Source organism: Nilaparvata lugens, chromosome 8 (assembly GCF_014356525.2).
Source record: "Nilaparvata lugens isolate BPH chromosome 8, ASM1435652v1, whole genome shotgun sequence".
NCBI lineage: Eukaryota > Metazoa > Arthropoda > Insecta > Hemiptera > Delphacidae > Nilaparvata > Nilaparvata lugens.
Window position 1 is genome coordinate 5430539 of NC_052511.1, and position 19721 is coordinate 5450259.

At 34.9% G+C, this 19721-nt stretch overlaps 1 protein-coding gene across 1 annotated transcript in view; it reads left to right on the plus strand.

The window, feature by feature from the left end:
* LOC111064202 (mitochondrial dicarboxylate carrier) overlaps nucleotides 1-15409 on the plus strand; it is an 80697-nt gene extending 65288 nt beyond the window's left edge. Inside the window, 5 exon segments of the mRNA XM_039433804.1 lie at nucleotides 3167-3250; nucleotides 3252-3334; nucleotides 5371-5659; nucleotides 9828-9884; nucleotides 13197-15409. Coding sequence (XP_039289738.1) covers nucleotides 3167-3250; nucleotides 3252-3334; nucleotides 5371-5659; nucleotides 9828-9884; nucleotides 13197-13298 — 615 coding nt within the window. The 3' untranslated portion in view covers nucleotides 13299-15409.
* Nucleotides 15410-19721: the final 4312 nt, after the last annotated feature.

Below are 19721 nucleotides of genomic sequence, written 5' to 3' on the forward strand. Positions count from 1 at the left end.
AAGCGAGCCTGCTGATCTCATTCTTGGACTATCCAGTCGGGGGTCCAGGGGGCGGAGCCCCCTGGCTAGACTGATATGGCGAGCGAAGCGAGCCTGACGGCTAGTTATTATAATATATACAGAACCAGGTTTCGTGGCTTTACCAGCCACATCTTCAGCTGTTTGTTTACAACTACTGTCTACCCAAGAGAAAATGGCGGAGGTAAAAATTTGTGTTTTCATTATGGAAAAGTACCACCACAACATCACTCACAACACAACTATAAAGTTCACTCTCTGTTCTATTATGTCCTTGTAAATTATTAAAGAAACAGATTTGCATTCACTCATTTGTAATGAGAATTTTGCACTTGGTAGAGCGTGGCGACAATTTTTTGAAATTGAACTACGGAAAATACTAGGTTCTAAGTTAGTCTTACAGAGTTTGAAGAGTTCAAATAAAATACCGTACTAGGAACTGTAAATCAACAATAATTTTATTCAATTAAACACAATGTACATAAAAGAAATTAAAATACAAAAAATAACAATCAAAAATAAATTTCTGATAAAATACAAAAACAGGCTTCATGGTGGGGTGTACTGAACAGAAAGAAATGAGGAAAAATACCTTGCCAACTATGGTTTCCCATGTAAATATTCTGGTATATCGACCAGTAAATGAGTAATATTCATGGCGTGATCAACAATGAAATTCAGTTTTGACTTGAATAATATGCTGATTATTTAGTCATACAATTTATGTGACACCTGTTGAAATCTTTGGTATTATTGTAAAATTCAGCTCGATGGAGTAGTTCAAATCTTCTCGTTTTCATGAAACCTAAAGTATAAAGCTACAGTTCTTTATCATCCCCAATGTATTTTTGGACTTGAAATATTATTTGGACTTTAAATATAATATATAAAATAAACAATATTTGGACTATTAGAAAATATTAACATTGAAAATCTTTTGGGAATTCGAGAATGATGTAGGCCTGATTGAAGTAGCAATTAGAGAATTGATTGTAAGAGTAGATGTTATGATTATTAGAGACTTGATAGTATAATTTGTAAGATTAGGCCGAATAAGCTGTAAATTGGCATCTTTCTTATTCTTTTTTCATTTTGTCCCATTTTTCTTTCTAATGAATTTTAAATTTACAGTATTTATTTTTTTATTTGAAATCTGTATATTGAACCCCTTACTAACAATGTATTGTCAAATGCTAAACATAACAAAGTTTACAACAAGCAAACAATATTTTTAAGGTTTGAGTTATGAATTCTCTAATAAATTTGCGTAGAAACGTTTGAAATAATTCAGGCTACTATAATTTATTTTTAACAACTTGATTAAAATTCGCATACTCTTACTCAAAATAAATCTTTTTTCTAATGAATTAGAATTTCTGTAGATTGTAGACAAATATTGATAGAAGTGTAGGTTGCTCTCACAACCATTTAATTTCAGTGCATGGCAATAAATTCATGCATTCAATGCAAACGTGGATAGTTGTACGTCAATTTATTGAATTTGCAACTTTATTGGTTCAGACTGTTGTCGTTATAATGTGTTGAAATAAGTTTAAACAATTTCTGTGTTTGTTATCTAACACTTATCTAATGCTTTTTTGAGCATGGCAGTTGAATTTTTTGAAGGATAATGAAAACTGTGTAATCGAATAACCAATAAAAATTGAAATTAACCAAGGTAGTACATTCCAGTTGAATTCTAACTCACTGTATATGATCTATAGCCTTAGTTTTGAGAATTTTTATTCATTAGTTCTTGCATTTCTTACTAGCTCTTGTTTTATTCTAAAAAATACACTTTTTTCTAATTCGATCTTAAGCTCTAACTCAAAGCAAACAAACACTAATATGAAATCTTAAATGCTTGTAGTATGTGAATAAACGATTCAATATTTTATAGTTAGTGCACAATTCTGATGAAAATATAATTACATCAATTTATTAAAAATATTTCTCAACAAATATTCCCACATATTTTTTATTCATCTACTTCTCAATTCGTTACTGTATGCACCCAATTCTACTCTTTATTTTCCTCAATGTTGCTTTTATATAGTAAGAATTTTATTTGAGTATATATCAATACTTCTTTTTCTAACACTGACTATCAGCTTCATTTCTTAAACATGAAACTCATAGATTTAATCATTCTATACTCATAGATAAACACAGCTTATACAAATAGCTTAAACATTTTCATGTTCCTTGAACACAAAGGTCTCCTGGCAAGTCTGTAAGTTGATTGTGATGGTAAGGATATTGGATAATGCAATAAATGAATCTAATAAATCAGGATCAGTATTAAGCTATACTAAATTATTAGTTACGTGTATGGTCTAAGATCTTGATTGGTGCAATCGAGCACAGGAGTTCTTTGAAAACAAACTATTCCACTATTCAAAACAAGCTATATTCTTTTATTCTATTATTGAGAATAAAAATTAAATCCAAATTCACTATTTTTATAGATTTGACACTGTCAGCTCAAAATTAAATTGGTAAAACACGTGTCAAAATCTAGCAAATATCCGTGGTTCAGCACACTAATAAATAATTGACAAGATTCAATCTATAATCTCCATCTACTCAAATCTAATGAGAATTCAAAATCATCAGAAAAGGAACTCTTCACATAATAATATTTGCTAGTTATAATTTAGTTTATGGGTGATTAATCCTATTATATTAAGAGAGCAATTTCTGTTTTTATATATCTGGTTATTTATTTCTAACGGATCTCGAAAACGGCTCTAACGATTCTCACGAAATTTGGAACATAGTAGGTTTATGATATAAAGATTCGATTGCACTAGGTCTCATCCTTGAGAAAACTCGCTGAACGACATTAAAAGGATAATTCATCCTTGGCTGAAACAGCTGTGGATAGTAAAAAAGTTAGTATGTGAAAAATCAAAATATCGCATCCCCGAAATTCATAAGGTGACGTATAGCCTTCTGTGAAATATAAACACGATCATTTTAGAGAATTGTGTTCTGTTTATCAATAAATAAAAATAACGAGCGAAGCTCGGTGCCTCGATATTTATTGATGATGCGCTAAATTATAGTATTCTAGTACAAAGATCAATATATCGCTATTTCAACAAATAAACATATCTTGATATCAATTTTTGTTGTGAATTTGAAGGTGGCGAAACAAGGAGTCTCGCCGAATGGCGAAGCGATATCATTTCCGATGAGAATTGTGCTGGCGTCAGCAGCTGGAGCTGCGGGGGGGTTTTGTTGGCACCCCTGCGGACATGGTCAACGTCAGGATGCAGAACGATATCAAGTTACCAGCTGGGAGTCGGAGAAAGTAAGCATGTTATTCTGTTTAAAACTGTTATATCATCACTGTATTCTGTGTCCCTTGAGCGGTCCCTGAACGGTCAATAAATATTATTTTTATAATAATATTAATATTATTATTGAGGGTTGAGTGTAAGAGAGGGGCCGACTGCGCCCTAACTTCGCCCTGCTAGGTCAAAAATAGAGGCAGTCATTCAATTCTATTCAATATAATTGTACAATATCAGTACCTTCTTCAGTTATAGAAAATGACTTTAGTCCGAGAGATATTACTTTTTACAAGGCTCTCTCTCGAAGACAGAGAGGTCCGATGCTCTTTCCTTCACTAATCACTGCCACTACCTATCAGCATTCTCTCTACTTTTGTGTCAGCATCCAATTGTGCACAGCATGATTACTCCTCTCCACTACTCTGTCCATGCTATAATCTGTGCAAGGAGAAACTGGTTTCCCCTCTCCATTTTAAAGTAATATCTCTAGGACTTAAGTACTCTTTCTCATAGTATTTTCTATAATTGAACAATCAGGTAGTCCCATTAAAATAATTGAAGAGACTGGAGATATTGTCAAAAAATCCACTCTATTTTAATAAAAAATATTTTTTCACAGGAGCATGCTTTCGTGTGTGCTCACAGATCATCAGCTGTAAGTTACTGTGCAGTCCTCAACTGCAGTCATTAACTGCGCAGTTAATGTAAGTCCCATTGAAATACTTCATCAGTACCTACCTATAACGTCAGGCCACACTAGTTGTCAATTTGTCGATTAGATTCAGTCGAGTCAGTGATTGCAGAGAGGAAACTTCCAGAGAGGAAGTTCAACATGAGCGCTTGAATACTCACTGAAAATTAGAGATCGCAGGCCGGTTCACAACGGTAACATAGCCGCCGTTGTATCCCTGCCGCTGTATGCCTTCTCTGCTGCGCATGTCCATCCCAAGTCTGAAGTAATTTTGTACAGAGTATAGTAGTTTTTTCGTGAAGCTATGTGTCGCTGGTAGTCTCTCATACTGTATTGTTTTCACTCTCACCCTACCAAAACAGTAATGATAGACAGTAATCGGCTTGATTTAACAAAAAATCGGCTTCAAATTTGGAGTATGAACGACTTATGCCATGGGATATCTTCTAAAGTCTGAGAGATATTACTTTTAAAATGAAGAGGAAAAATCCATTTCTCCTTCCACAGTTTGTAGAATAGACAGAGACGGTCATCCTGCGCACATTTGGATGCGCCGTGTCATTTTGTTTTACGTTCTTGTGATGAACACATCTCTGTAATCACATAAACCAATATACCTGCTGACCAGTAAACACTTTTGTAACAATGCCAGGCAATAGCTGGAGGGGAGTGTTGGCGCGACGTGTTAAGGTGCGTACAGACTGTCGCTCTGCTCCGCAACCGAACGTCACTCCAGCAGAGCGATTGATGATCGACCGGCGAGCAAGAGTGGTTCGACCGGGGAACGCGAGAAGATCTAACATCTTCCGTAACGTTCATGATGGGTGCGTGGGCGGTGCGACTGTGGTTCGATGGTGGTACGAGGTAGGAGCGTGCTCGGTGCTGGTTGGAAGCGCGAGTATGTGTACGCAGCTTAAGAATGCTGCTATAGTGAGATCCACATTATAATGGCAGTATTCGATCAACTTTAGTTTTGCTATCCTTGTCTATCATTCGACAAAGCCGGTGATACTATCCTTTTCTAGGTCCACAACGATGACAATTATGTTTTTGACAGTGTAGAAATGTAATTAATTGATGCAGAGAATCGGCATCGCTATTCTTCTATCTTTATTCACTGCCATTATAACGTGGACCACACTATAGGTAGTGGGAGTGATTAGTGGAGGACATCGGACCTCTCCGTCTTCGATATAGAACCGTGTTAAAAGTAATATCTCACAGAATTTAGTACTATCGTTTCTAACTTGAAGTCCTATATTTTTGTGAATATTTTGTATGAATTTCAAGTACATATATCTTATTTGATTCTAGTTGTAATCGAATAGAAAAGTAAACGAAACATTGATTTTGTGTTTGCAGTTATAAGCACGCATTGGACGGTCTGTGGCGCGTGTACCGCGAGGAGGGCGTGCGACGACTGTGGTCGGGCGCAACCACGGCCACTGGTCGTGCCGTGCTGATGACGGTCGGCCAGCTGTCGTTCTACGACCAGATAAAGCAGACCCTGTTGGCGACGCCCCACTTTGACGACGGCCCGAGCACGCATTTTGTGGCCAGTCTGTCGGCCGGCGCCATTGCAACTACGCTCACGCAGCCTCTCGACGTTCTTAAGACGCGCGCTATGAACGCCAAACCGGGCGAGTTTAGTGTGAGTAACCAGCGTAGCAATTATCATATTGTTATATACAGAGTGTCTGATAAGTCACTCCCTATTTTTACTTTCCTTGCCCTACTACCATAGGTAAGGAAAGTATTGCTTTCCAAAAAAAATTAAGATACCCTAATTTCAAGTTTTCTATACGTTTCAAGGTCCCCTGAGTCCAAAAACATGATTTTTGGGTGTTGGTCTGTGTGTGTATGTGTCTGTGAACACGATAACTCCATTTCTAATTAACCGATTGACTTGAAATTTTAAACTTAAGGTCCTTATACCTTGAGGATCCGACAATAAGAAATTCAATAAAATTCAATTCAAGATGGCGGAAAAAATGGCGGATAATTACTAAAAAACATGTTTTTCACGATTTTCTCAAAAACGGCTCTAATGATTTTCTTCAAATTTATACAATGGATAGCTATTTACAAGCCCTATCAACTGACATGAGTCTCATTTCTGGGAAAATTGCAAGATCTCCGTAATATTCTTGAGAAAAATGGCGGATAATTACTAAAAAAACATGTTTTAGACGGTTTTCTCGAAAACGGCTCCAACGATTTCCTTCAAATTTATACCATAGATAGCTATTTATAAGCCCTATCAACTGACATGAGTCTCATTTCTGGGAAAATTGCAGGAGCTCCGTAATATTCTTGAGAAAAATGGCGGATCATTACTAAAAAACCATGTTTTTCACGGTTTTCTCGAAAACGGCTCTAAGGATTTTTCTTCAAATTTATACCATAGATAGCTACTCATAAGCCCTATCAACTGACATGAGTCTCATTTCTGGGAAAATTGCAGGAGCTCCGTAATATTCTTGAGAAAAATGGCGGATAGTTACTAAAAAACCATGTTTTTCACGATTTTCTCAAAAATGACTTGACCAATTTATTTCAAATTCATACCCTCTATACTTATTTATCAGCTCTATCAACTGGCATGAGTCTTTTTCCTGGGAAACTAATGGGGTCCACCCAATCCTTGAGAAATGGACTTTGTAAACTCCTTCTCGTTCATGAGGTAGGTAGGTAGAGCAGTTTATAAAAAGAACACATCATAGTCGAGATATTTCATCTGTAGAACAGCTGTTTTGACGACTTTCAAAAAATCATCGAATTTCACAATTTACACAAAGGAAAAAGTACTCTGAAAACAATAATTATTATATATACACATTTAGTAGCCTGATCGTAGTTTCAAATATGGTGCCGCCCATCGTCATTATGTTATACCCCTAAATTATTCTCGTTCAAGAATGAGACTTACAGTTCAATGAGCAAGGAAAGTTGTGTGAGTGTACCACACCAGATTTTTTATACAGCTATAATTTCTTTATGAACACATTTTGTTAGAACTACGTTTGTTAGATAGAGCACTCCTTTAGGTTGTGTTTAACACCAATTTTCATTTGTTTCAGTATAAAAATGCCCCCTCTCTTGACTGGAAGAACGAGCCGAAATAGCAGCTCGTTATGAGGTCTGAGTGGTGCGAGTACAAAAGTGGTGGAGGGCTGAACGAGAGATCCATGCAACACTGGATGCAAAAACATTGAGATCTTTCTCAAGAATTGTTGCAACAGAGTAACGTGAAAGGCTACTTTCACGAGATCCTTGATGCGATTATTACTTAGGGCTCCTCATGATTATTTCATGAACTCAACATTCTCTGCTGTCCTTGACGTAGATGGTCTTCCTGATCGTCATCTATCTGTGACACTTCCTGTTGTTAGTAATTTGAAATGGAAATATTTAACAGTTTTTGCATCCAGTGTTGCATGAATCCCTCGTTCAGCCCTCCACCACCTTTGTACTCGCACCACTCAGACCTCATAATGAGCTGCTATTTTGGCTCGTTCTTCCACAATCAAGAGAGGGGGCATTTTTATACTGAAACAAATGAAATTGGTGTTAAACACAACCTAAAGAAGTACTCTATCTAACAAATTTAGTTCTAACAAAATTGTTTCATAAATAAAGAAATTATAGCTGTATAAAAATAGGGAGTGACTTATCAGACACTCTGTATATTGTCATATAGTGAGGTCGAACGACCAGTTCAAGCAGTTGCTGTTGGCAATGTCCCACTTTGACGACGACTCGAGCAAGCTCTTTGTGGTCAGTCTGATATAGTGAGGTCAACGTTATAATTAGAACGACCAGTTCAAGCAGTTGCTGTTGGCGATGTCCCACTTTGACGACGACCCGAGCAAGCACTTTGTGGTCAGTCTGATATAGTGAGGTCAACGTTATAATTAGAACGACCAGTTCAAGCAGTTGCTGTTGGCGATGTCCCACTTTGACGACGACCCGAGCAAGCACTTAATGGTCAATCTGATATAGTGAGGTCCACGTTATAATTAGAACGACCAGTTCAAGCAGTTGCTGTTGGCGATGTCCCACTTTGACGACGACCCGAGCAAGCACTTGATGGTCAATCTGATATAGTGAGGTCCACGTTATAATTAGAACGACCAGTTCAAGCAGTTGCTGTTGGCGATGTCCCACTTTGACGACGACCCGAGCAAGCACTTTATGGTCAGTCTGATATAGTGAGGTCAACGTTTTGATGCTGCCAGATTTAAATAACAGATAGAGGTGTAGAGGCTGGTTTCAGACTGCATCAAATGATGTTCACTCAAACACAAAATTCAGGACATACATTGTCAACAAATATAGACATAATATTGAAGCTCCAAGGCCCGGTTGCACAAAAGCCGGTTAAATTTTAATCGTGGTTAATTCCATGAGAACCATTCAGAGGAGGCTTTTCTGAAAAGACGGTTTCTCTTATTGGTTCTCGTGGAACTAATCACGATCAAAACTTGATCGGCGTTTGTGCATCCGGCACTAAGACTCTGAACATTCACGTAGACAAACTGTAGAATTTTATTTACAATTTTCAAAGATTCGATTGTTGCTAATCTTGTATTTGCTAACTCTCTTGGAGTCTCTTCTGAATAAAACCGCTTGTTGCTGTTGAAAGCCCGGTGGTGGAGGATAAATAATTCCAGTATAATCGGCATTTATCATTCTCCACGACGGCCTCTATATCTCTTGGGTCATAAGGCAGCTCTGGTGTTTTGTCTATACCGTATGAGTGCTTTAGGGTCATACGTTAACACTACGTTTAACCATAGAGAAACAATAGCATAAGTAGATATGCCATGTTATAGGGCGTTTATGTCGCAACTTTTACTGTTAACTCAAGCCGATAGTCCACGTAGTTCTTTCCCGTAGTCTCTCATATTGTGCCGTTCATACACTCTTACCCGGTCAAAACAGTAAAAATCGACAATAATCGACAGTAATCCGCTTGAGATAACAGTAGAAGTTGGGATATAAACGCCCTATACCATGGGATATCCACTTACGCTATTGTTTCTCTATGGTTTAACGCTAAACCACGTTTACTTGTAGATATGGTTGCATTTAACATAATGTGTTTCATACGGGGTTTAAACGAACAGCTGACATTTCTCCGTTTAAACCGAGTATCTGCATACGGGCCTTAGATGATAATACAGCACTCACAGTGCAGCTTTCTGTGAGATTTAGTTAGTCATTATATGTATTTTTCATTGAAGATTAGTCTGTTTTTTTTAATAAGTGATAGTAGCTTAACCTACATTTGTATTTGGACTGTAGTATAAATTTGAGAAGGGACAGTTTTGGGTATAAGCCTGTTGTGCCTCTCACATAAGTGTAATAATTGGACATGACTGAATAAATAAATAAATGATGCCTGTGAATGTAGCCTGTGAAAAAGCACAGACAATTTATGCATCAGGATCTCTGGTGATTTGTGACACACCCTATAACTGATGTCAGGCACAGGCAAATGCATTACTCTGCTACAATATGACTATGTGTTGATAACACTATCTTGACATGCTAATATGAACCCCTCAGCTTGGTTATTTCAATGCTGACTAAATTAATAAGTAATTATAGTTCTCAATAAACAAGAAATAACGTAACTAGTCATTAGAATGGTTCATGAAAAATTATGATTATATAACACCGTTCCGGTACTATTCAATAACACAATTTATTTTATGAAATTGGGATAAAAAGAAGTTTTGGACTGTAGTCTGTTTCTTTGTCCTTGAGTTGATTGTAAATGATAAATAAATAAATAAATTTTCTATTATTTCCAGAGCCTATTGCAGCTAGCAGCCTTTACTGCCAAAGAGGGGCCACTTGCTTTCTTCAAGGTAAATTTATTTTTATTTACTCAATTCTTTTCCCCAAAAAAAATGGTGAATTTTCCCAAAAAATAATGATTTAGTCTATTTTATTTATCATTCTAATTTTTACAAGAAATCACTGAATGAGAGAGAAAAACTAAGTTGGACTGAGTCATTGTCAATATTGTAGAACCGTTCCATAATTAAATGAAAACACACATATGTTGTCAAATTCTACACAGTTTTATTCAGTACACGACCATGGTTCCGTGACCACACCGGTCACATTTTCAAGTTGACTAAAACTAAAAGGTCAAGTAAACATTGTTAGATAGTAAACATTGCTTACCTTAACATTTTAGCTTTAGTCAACTTGAAAATGTGACCGGTGTGGTCACGAAACCATGGTCGTGTACCGAATAAAACTGTGTAGAATTTGACAACATATGTGTGTTTTTATTCAATTAGAAAGACTAAGGATACTCCTTCTACTATTTCTCTCCCAAATTTAGATAATATTTTATAAGTCCAAAATGAGGTTATGCTTCCACTTTTTTAAAATGCCTTCAAACTTCGAGGCCCGGTTGCACAAAGGCTGTTGAATTTTGAATAGTGATTGAAGGGTTTATCCGGTTTTTTTTTTTTTGAAAAGGAGGCTTCCCCGATTGGTTCTCATGGCATTTAATCGGGATTAAAATTCAAGAGACTTTTGTGCAACCGGCTGCAAGTGTTTATTATTATTTGAAATATTCAAGTCAATTTTAAACGGGTAGCATTCAGTGATCCAGGTTGCTAAATCAGTTTTCAATCATTAAAGTCTCACCATTGTAAAGCAAGCTACACACAGGGGCAATATAGTGAAGTCCACGTTATAATGGCAGTGGATAAAGATAGAAGAATATTAGCGATGCCGAGTCTCTGCATTAATTAATTATATTTTTACACTGTCAAAAACATAATTGGCATCGTTGTGGACCTGGAAAAGGATAGTACCACCGGCTTTGTCAAATGATAGACAAGGATTGCAAAACCAAAGTTGATCAAATACTGTCATTATAACGTGGACCTCACTCTAGTAGCTTTCACTAGCTACTATGGGAACACGGAATTGGAAACCAAATATTCAAATTCAACTATACATAACATTTCCAATTCCGTGTTCCCGTGACAGCTAGTCGAAGCTACTATCATAGAGAAACGATAGCATAAGTAGATATCCCATGGTTTAGGGCGTTTATGTCGCAACTTTTACTGTTATCCCAAGCCGATAGTTCACATAGTTCTTTCCTATGCAGCAGTGTGACGCTGGTAGTCTCTCAAATTGTGCCATTCATACACTATCACCCCAACAAAACAGTAAAAATTGACAATAATCAACAGTAATAGGCTTGAGATAACAGTAAAAGTTGCGACATAAATTCCCTATACCATGGGATATCTACTTACGCTATTGTTTCTCTATGCTACTATTGTCCCTGTGTGCTGGTTGATTTAGTACTTGGCATTTTATTTCAAGCAATGGGAACCGACTTTGTGGCTTGGGAACAGATTCTAAATATTTGCTGCTTTGGAAATTCGTGTGATAACTTGAGGGCCACGTTATAATGGCAGTGTTTGGTTAGCAATGGTATTGCTATCCTTGTCTATCATTCAACAAAGCGGATGGCGCGATCTCTTTCTCGCTTCGCTCTGTTACCAGATCGTGTTTTAACAATGTAGAATTAATAATTAACAAAATATTTCATCTTAATTATGAAAATTCATTATGAAATTTTAAAAAAATATAATTTCTTGCGTGATAAAATATAATTGATTATTGTAAACGAGAATGAACAGTTAATATTACATCAATGAACCTGTATAAGCTACCGTCTACAGAAGGCATTGACAAGACACAGGATCGGCAACGTTGTTCTCCTATCTTTCTCCACTGCCATTATAACGTGGACCTCACTATAGCGGAAGCTACTATTGTCCCTGATCTAGTACTTGGCATTCTATTCCAAGCAATGGAATGTGGCTTTGGGAACAGATTCTAAATATTTGTTGCTTTTGATATTCGTGTGATAACTTATAGCTGTCTGTATTAATTTTCTATATTTATTTATTTACATTACAATATAAGGGCACCAGGAAGATATACTTCCCACAATAGCCCCCTTGACACAACAAAAGTTACAATTATAATATATTAATAGTACTAGCCGTCAGGCTCGCTTCGCTCGCCATATCCGTCTAGCCCGACTGGATCGTCTAAGAATGAGATCAGCAGGCTCGCTTTGCTCGCCTGCATTTTTCATTTGAGCATTTTTATCATGTTAGGACGATCCAGTCGGGGGTCCAGACTAAACGTCTGGCTAAACGGATATGGCGAGCGAAGCGAGTAGCTCTGATTGAAGTAGCAGTGCCCAATCAATTTTTCCGCGATAAATGCATTTCAATCTTCAACTTGGTGCCAACCTAACAAAGTCAACTCAACTTAATGCCAACCTGACAAAATTATTAATTTAGTTACCAGTTAACAACTGTTTCGAAGAGGTACTCTCTCTAGATTATAGCTCTATATTAACATATGGTATGGACATTTTTCAATTATAATTAAGAGAATAAGAAGAATATACATGCTAAGAGACGAACTTTAAACCCTTAAAAACCACCCTTAGAGTTAAAATATTGCCAAAAGATTCCTTAGTGCGCCTCTAAGGGCCAACTGAAGATACCTACCAAATTTGAACGTTTTTGGTCCGGTAGATTTTTAGTTCTGCGAGTGAGTGAGTGAGATAGTCAGTCAGTCAGTCAGTGAGTGCCATTTTGCTTTTATATATCTATAGATAATACTAGTAGTTCTGTGAACAGTAAACCTCACGCAGTATTCTCATCCACAAGTACCTGATTGAAACTATAGACCTTATGGAAATACAGCAATAGACTGGCTTCTCCACACATCTGTGTAATCACTTGTCAGCTGATTATGATGAATAATTCTATAGTCTGATTTTTACTCTAATATTAGCGTATGAAGGAGGCTCCTTTTTCCTTTTATATTATCCTTGAAATGCAAAATTTCCAAAAACCTTGTATATACGTCGACGCGCAATTTAAAAAGGAACATACATGTCAAATTTCATGAAAATCTATTACCGCGTTTCGCCGTAAATGCGCAACATATAAACATTTAAACATTAAGAGAAATGCCAAACCGTCGACTTGAATCTTAGACCTCACTTCGCTCGGTCAATAATATAGCTGTCTATTATAGACAGTTGTATATAATTTTATTGTAAATCAAGTGCACGTCTACTTAGTTTTCATCACTAAAAACTGTCATTGTGTTTTCAGGGGTACGTGCCAGCCTTTGTTCGTTTAGCTCCACACACCATTCTCACGTTCATATTCCTGGAGCAACTTAGAAAAAATTTCGGATTCCTCAAGACTGAGTAAAGTTTTACATGCAAATATTCGTCTTCCCGATGAGCTGATAATCGATTCCCTACGGATATCCAGGCAATGTACCCCCTGTATCTTACCTATTTTGTGATGGGATGTATGATGTATGTGATGGTGTAGATAGATTCTAGATACATTTTGATGGGTTTGGTTAATATTTTGGTTGTGATCATTATTGTTTACATGTAGTTTTCTACTCTAAAAGAGTATAATTCATAGATTTATATATTTTTTAAACTATCGACCTCCAAAGAACAATCAAATTTTTTATCAAGTAGATTTTCAACATTGAAAAATGTTCTATATTATACTACTGAATTAAATACAAATATATCTATTAGGTACAGTGTCCTATATTTTGGAGAGAAAAAATAGAATTTTATATAATTATTTTTGTCGTTGAATTTGGATGTAGTTTTTCTACGTTTTGTAATATATAGCATTTATATAGTTGATCATATCAAAAAGAGTTATTTGTTTGAATTTTTATTTATTCTGTTATCCAGGTATTTGTACATTTTATCCTAATGTAATTGGTAAATTAATGTTATTTAGTTGAGTGTGCATATCACAATCGATGATAATCAATTGAAAGTATTGAGATTTAAATTTTGAGTTACCAATGTGAATCATATCTATGATAATCTATATTATAATATGTAAAATTATGATTACATTAAGAAGAAATACTATCTCAACTAGTAAAAATAAATTACTCTACATATTTTGAGAAGAAACTTTATATTTTCAAGTGTTCATCCAATGAAAACTATTTAATCGTATTATGATTAAATAAAAAACAATTCAGATAAATTAAATGAAATTTCATTTCAAAATGAAATATATACTCTGTTATTCCACTTTGGAACAGAACTTCAAAATCCTGATAACAGTGTTCAATTTATTATAATATTTATTTGCATATAGGCATTAGCGGGACAAGAAATCATAAAATAATAGCCTCATAGAAATTACAGCCTCTTTGTTATTGAGTTAGGATAATTATTTAATAATAAATATTAGTATTCAAATTTACAGTTATAAAAATTAAAATTCAAAAATAACTATATTTTCAAAAATCAAAAAACTTGTTAGCATGTAGGGATGAGAACTAGAATTTTGGAAAAGTTGTGAAAAGTTTCTAGAACTACTCAACTTATGATTGAATTGATGTGGTGCTAATAGCTATGAAAATGAATAAGTCCAACTTTTTGAAAGTTTCAATCTTTGGAATTATTCTCATAACAATTCTATGATTATGTATTTTTGTCATTGATGATGAAGAAAATATGATAATACTATTGAAATCCATGACAAGGTATTTGAAGTACCTTAAACTAAGAGATTATTTTTTAATGCATTAAAGTTGTAAGAAACTTTTAAGGTGGGGGATATTTGATCGGAAATGATGTAGCTATCAGAATACATTGTGTAATATAGTTTTATTGTAGCTGTTAATATATATCAAATCAGTTACCTGAACTATTTTCTACCACTATAACTTACCATTTCAAAAGTAACTGGTTACGAATTACATTATTAAAAAAACTAATAAAGCCAAATTTATTATATTAGTTTAGTATGGAAGCTATTTTCATGAGCTATGTTCAATCTTTTGTAAATATTGGATTATAATCTGTCTTGAATAGAAAAATTCCACTTCAGTGATTTTTAAAAAACATTTGGGGTTATTTGTAGGAATAAATGACTAACTATTAGCCTCCTTTAGAGTCATTTTACTATTTCAACTTTCTTGCCTTTTTATTATACGGTATCTAATTTTCTTTAGCTGTGTTATATTATGATACAATACATATGGGTTTTTTCTCAACCTACATATTCGTGCAATATATTTAAGCAATAACTGTGCTTAGTATTGTTTTTTAATACGTTTTGCATATATTGTTATTTTTGTATTGAGCATGCTCACAGTGCAAATTGAATTATTTGTTTTGCATTTGAAAGGTTATGATTAGTTTAAAATTACTTTTTGTGTAGTTGAGAAGTTGATATTGTGGTAATTATTCATATTGAATGAAAAAGACTAAGAAATTGTCAAAAACCACGGATTTATTGATACTTAGAAAGACCGGTTTCGGTTATTACACCAATGTCAATCTCTGATAAACTGATTCTAGTTTTTGACAATTTAAGACAAAAAAACCGTAGTTTTTGACAATTTCTTAGTCTTTTTCATTCAACATTCAGTTTAAAATTATTTATTGAATATTTAAAATCCATACTTCCTTATGACGTTGTGTAAAATGCAAATTGTGGAAGCTACTAGGAGGAAAGAGTCAATACTATTCAATTACCCTTGCAATTAAAATAAATGTCATTCTTTAGTTAGATGTTTGCTGGGTAACTGCCCATATACGAGGGTGAATCAAATGAAAACCTTAAAAGTGTTATCTGTCTGTAGTTTTCTGCTCGTAAGCAGGTCCTTCTATATGGCAGCAGCCCTCCACTCTCTTCTATTCTCTGCCAGTCGCTTCGTTGCATAGTAGCTCATCCCCTCCTTGATGAAAAGTGTTATTTATTATTTATTTTGACAACTAAGTGAAACTTACATTAATCATTTTTTGAAATAGTCTCTTTGAAGTGTTATGCAAGTGTTCGGCCGCTTTGGAAGCGCATGGACACCACGTTTTAGGAATTCTTTTGGTTGTGCCTGCAGCCACTCATGCACCGCGGTTTCCACTTCTTCGTCACTTTGGAAATGCTTGCCTTCCATTGCATCTTTAAGCTTTCCGAACACATGAAAGTCATTGGGGGGGAGGTCTGGAGAATAAGGTGGGTGAATGAGGCATTCAAATTTTATATTCTGGATAGTTTGAACCGAGAGACGGGCCTGTATGTGGTCGGGAGCTGTCAAGCTGTAACAACACACCTGAAGTGAGAAGTCCTCGCCGTTTACTCCTGATTGCTGGCCTGAAGTTGATTTGAATAAGAATTCATGTTTACTGTCATTCCCCTGTCAATGTAATGCTCCAAAATTACTCCGTTCACATCGCAGAAGGGAGTCAACAAGAGTTTTCCTGCTGATCGCTGAGTTCGGAATTCTATTGATTTTGGCGATGAGCTATGGCGCCATTCCTTTATTTGTTTGTAGTTGATAGTGAAGTTTGTTTCTGGACTAACATGAATCACCATACTGTACTGTCATCCTGCGATGAATTTCCATTGGTTTGACACCTTCACTGCTCAAGAAACGAATGACTGATCGCTGATCTAACGAGATGCATATTGATAATGGGGCGGCCATATTGTAACTGATGTCACCGCCAGTTGCGTGTAGCAAGGTCACTGATGCACCTGATAGTCATTGTGTAAGCTTCAACGAACATCCCTGCCAACTACCGGAACAATCCTACAACTTCTCGCAACTTTACAACACTTTTAAGGTTTTCATTTGATTCACCCTCGTAACTTTATTGCTTGTGCTTGGGTAATGATATGAGATGAACCATGCGCTCGACGGGAATCGAACCCAGAACTGCTGTTCTGCGGCAGTGAATCAAAGGTTGATAACGCCTTACCTGCCTCATTCTGCAGATTCTGTTTCAAACTCCTTTCTTGTATAATTATTTCCTTACATGTCAGCAATATTCAGCTATACATTCCTTGTTTTATTACATTCCATACATTCAGGGTTGTCTTGTTTTGTATAGAAACTCAATAGATTAGAAGATTGATACTGCGGATTGATAGATTAGATAATGCAGGAATCGAAAGTGCATATCATACTGAAACATTGAATAACGTTGGTGCACTTCAGCTCTTTTAAATGAGCGATTCTTTTTACATTCAACTTATTAGAGAACGAGAGCCTTCAGGTGCGTACAGATATACACGCCGCGAACATGAGCAATTCACTTTTAATCAGCTGACTATATCTGTATTTTTACAGAAACGGTAAGATACAGTTATAAAAATCTTGGCATCAGCTGATGAATTGAAAAGTGAATTCAATAAAAGAAAAAAAAATTCACTAAAAGTGAATTGCTCATGTTCGCGGCGAGTAAATCTGTACGCACCTTTAGAGATACGTTGTTTAAGGCTGTGTAAAGGATAAAAATAAACTTTCTACTCGTGATATTTTTCAAAGTTTTTCGATTTGTATATCATCAAGCTATCAAAATGAACAAATTTTCTCAGGAAAACATTTTTTTTCTGATCATTACTTTTTGAGGTATGAATTTATTATTTATTCATTTATTCGTTGATATAATTACAAATCATATGAATATGATTGGGATAGAACAACAGGCATAGCCCAAAACTATTCTGTTCCCAAATTTTGATAAATAATGAAATTTTCCGAAAAAATAGGTTATATTCTTACTGAGGAAATTTAAAGTTCAAAGTTCTGTCCAAGAATATATATTAGCTAGAAATTTTGAATTTAGAATGATTAAAATACCAAATTATAGTCAAATTTTGCACTTAATATCACCGCACTTTGAATAAATTACGTTATTTCAGAAAATTTTGAAGCCAAAAATATACACACAACTTTCAACTAGGCACAGCTGTTACAAACAGCGCCTAAAGTTTAAATTTTTGGGACAGAACATTTCAAATTCGGTAAGAGATAATCCATGAGATTTAGAATATAGATTCTTCATGGTATTGATGATCTAGTAAAACAAAAATTTTTGGAAAAGCTATTTTTGGTCATTTTTAGTAAATTGATATTTTTAGAACATTTTTGTTATACTAGATCAACAATACCATGAAGAATCCATCCTCCAAATCTCATGGATTTATATCGTACCGAATTTTAAATGTTTTGTCCCAAAAATTCACACTTCAGGCGCTCATATCTCAAAAAGTAATGATGGGGAAAAAAATGTTTTCCTGAGAAAACTTTCTCATGTTGATAGCTTGATAAAAGTTTAATTTAAGCCTTTGCACAGCCTTAAATAAGCGATTCTTTTCACATTCAACTTATTTGAGTCAGAGATTTTTGAGTCAAGAGATTCGGTGTGTAGTGAAATACTAAAGACAGATTCCCACTGTTGTCAGTGAACGTGTCCGGTACAGTGAAAAATTATTCCTATGTGTTCTAATGGGACTATTCATACTCGCTCAGCCGTGCTGAGTGGAAATAGTCCCATTAGAACGCATGATAATTATATTTTTACTGTACCGGTCACTGACTCTGATAATGTTTTCCTATATAAGATATTACTTCTTATGTGTCGAATCAAAATTGTTGACCTAAGTCTTGAATCAAAGTAATATTGTAGGAATAAGGTTATGAGGCATCAAATTATTATTAACTTGCAATTTTATAACGTTTCTAATTCAATCTTTGATACTAATTGTTTGATGAACTGCTATTAAAAGCAATAAACATTTGGCTTATCTATCAGTGATGTTTCTTTGATTTATCTCTTCTAATAACTATTTTTGTAAGATTTGACTCTGAAATACCTGAATATAATAGTACTCGTAATTCGCTCATTCATTATAACAATAGAGAAACCATAGCATAAGTAGATATTCCATGGTATAGGGCGTTTATGTCGCAACTTTACTGTTATCTCAAGCCGATAGTTCACGTAGTTCTTTCCCATGCAGCTGTGTGACGCTGCTAGTCTCTCAAATTGTGCCATTCATACACTCTCATCCCAACAAAAAAGTAAAATTCGACAATAATCAACAGTAATCGGCTTGGGATAACAGTAAAAAGTTGCGACATAAACGCCCTATACCATGGGGGATATCTACTTACGCTATTGTTTCTCTATGTTATAACTTATTTAAACGTTTTGCTATTATTGCGTTGCTATGGTTTGCGAGCAATACATTTAATACAGAATCTATTCCATAATAAACACTGTAATTTTATCTATCTCTATCTTGGGTTGTGTGGCAGAGAGAACCTGGAGTTCTAACTTCGCACTTAATAAAATCAATCAATCAATCTTGAAATATAATTATATAGTTGGTGTTGCATTTGATAGATCTTATCTAGATAATAGAGAGTTGCTGTACTTTTTGATTGTATGAAATGTCAATGTTTGTTACCAATTGGTTAGGTTATCTAGCCTAGGTTTAATTTTTTTTTTCAATTTAGTCTTTGAAAGATTTTGGTTGATGGGTTTAGAGGATGACTTGATAAGACATTATTTCTTATGAAATATTAAAGAAAATCTTTCCAATCGTTGAGAATTGGTAGCTAAGTAAAGTTATTAGTAGCCAAGTAGCTAAGATTAATAAATGTTTTGAAATTTAAATTATTACCTTTGATGATACTTTAAATATTGAATTATTATAATGAATATCTTTCTTATACTTTTTAGCAATACTCCATAGAGTTATTTGTAAGTTGATTTATCCGTTCAAATATAACATGATATAAATTTATTACTATGAATAAAAGCTATTGATGTCTATTCTAAATAACAT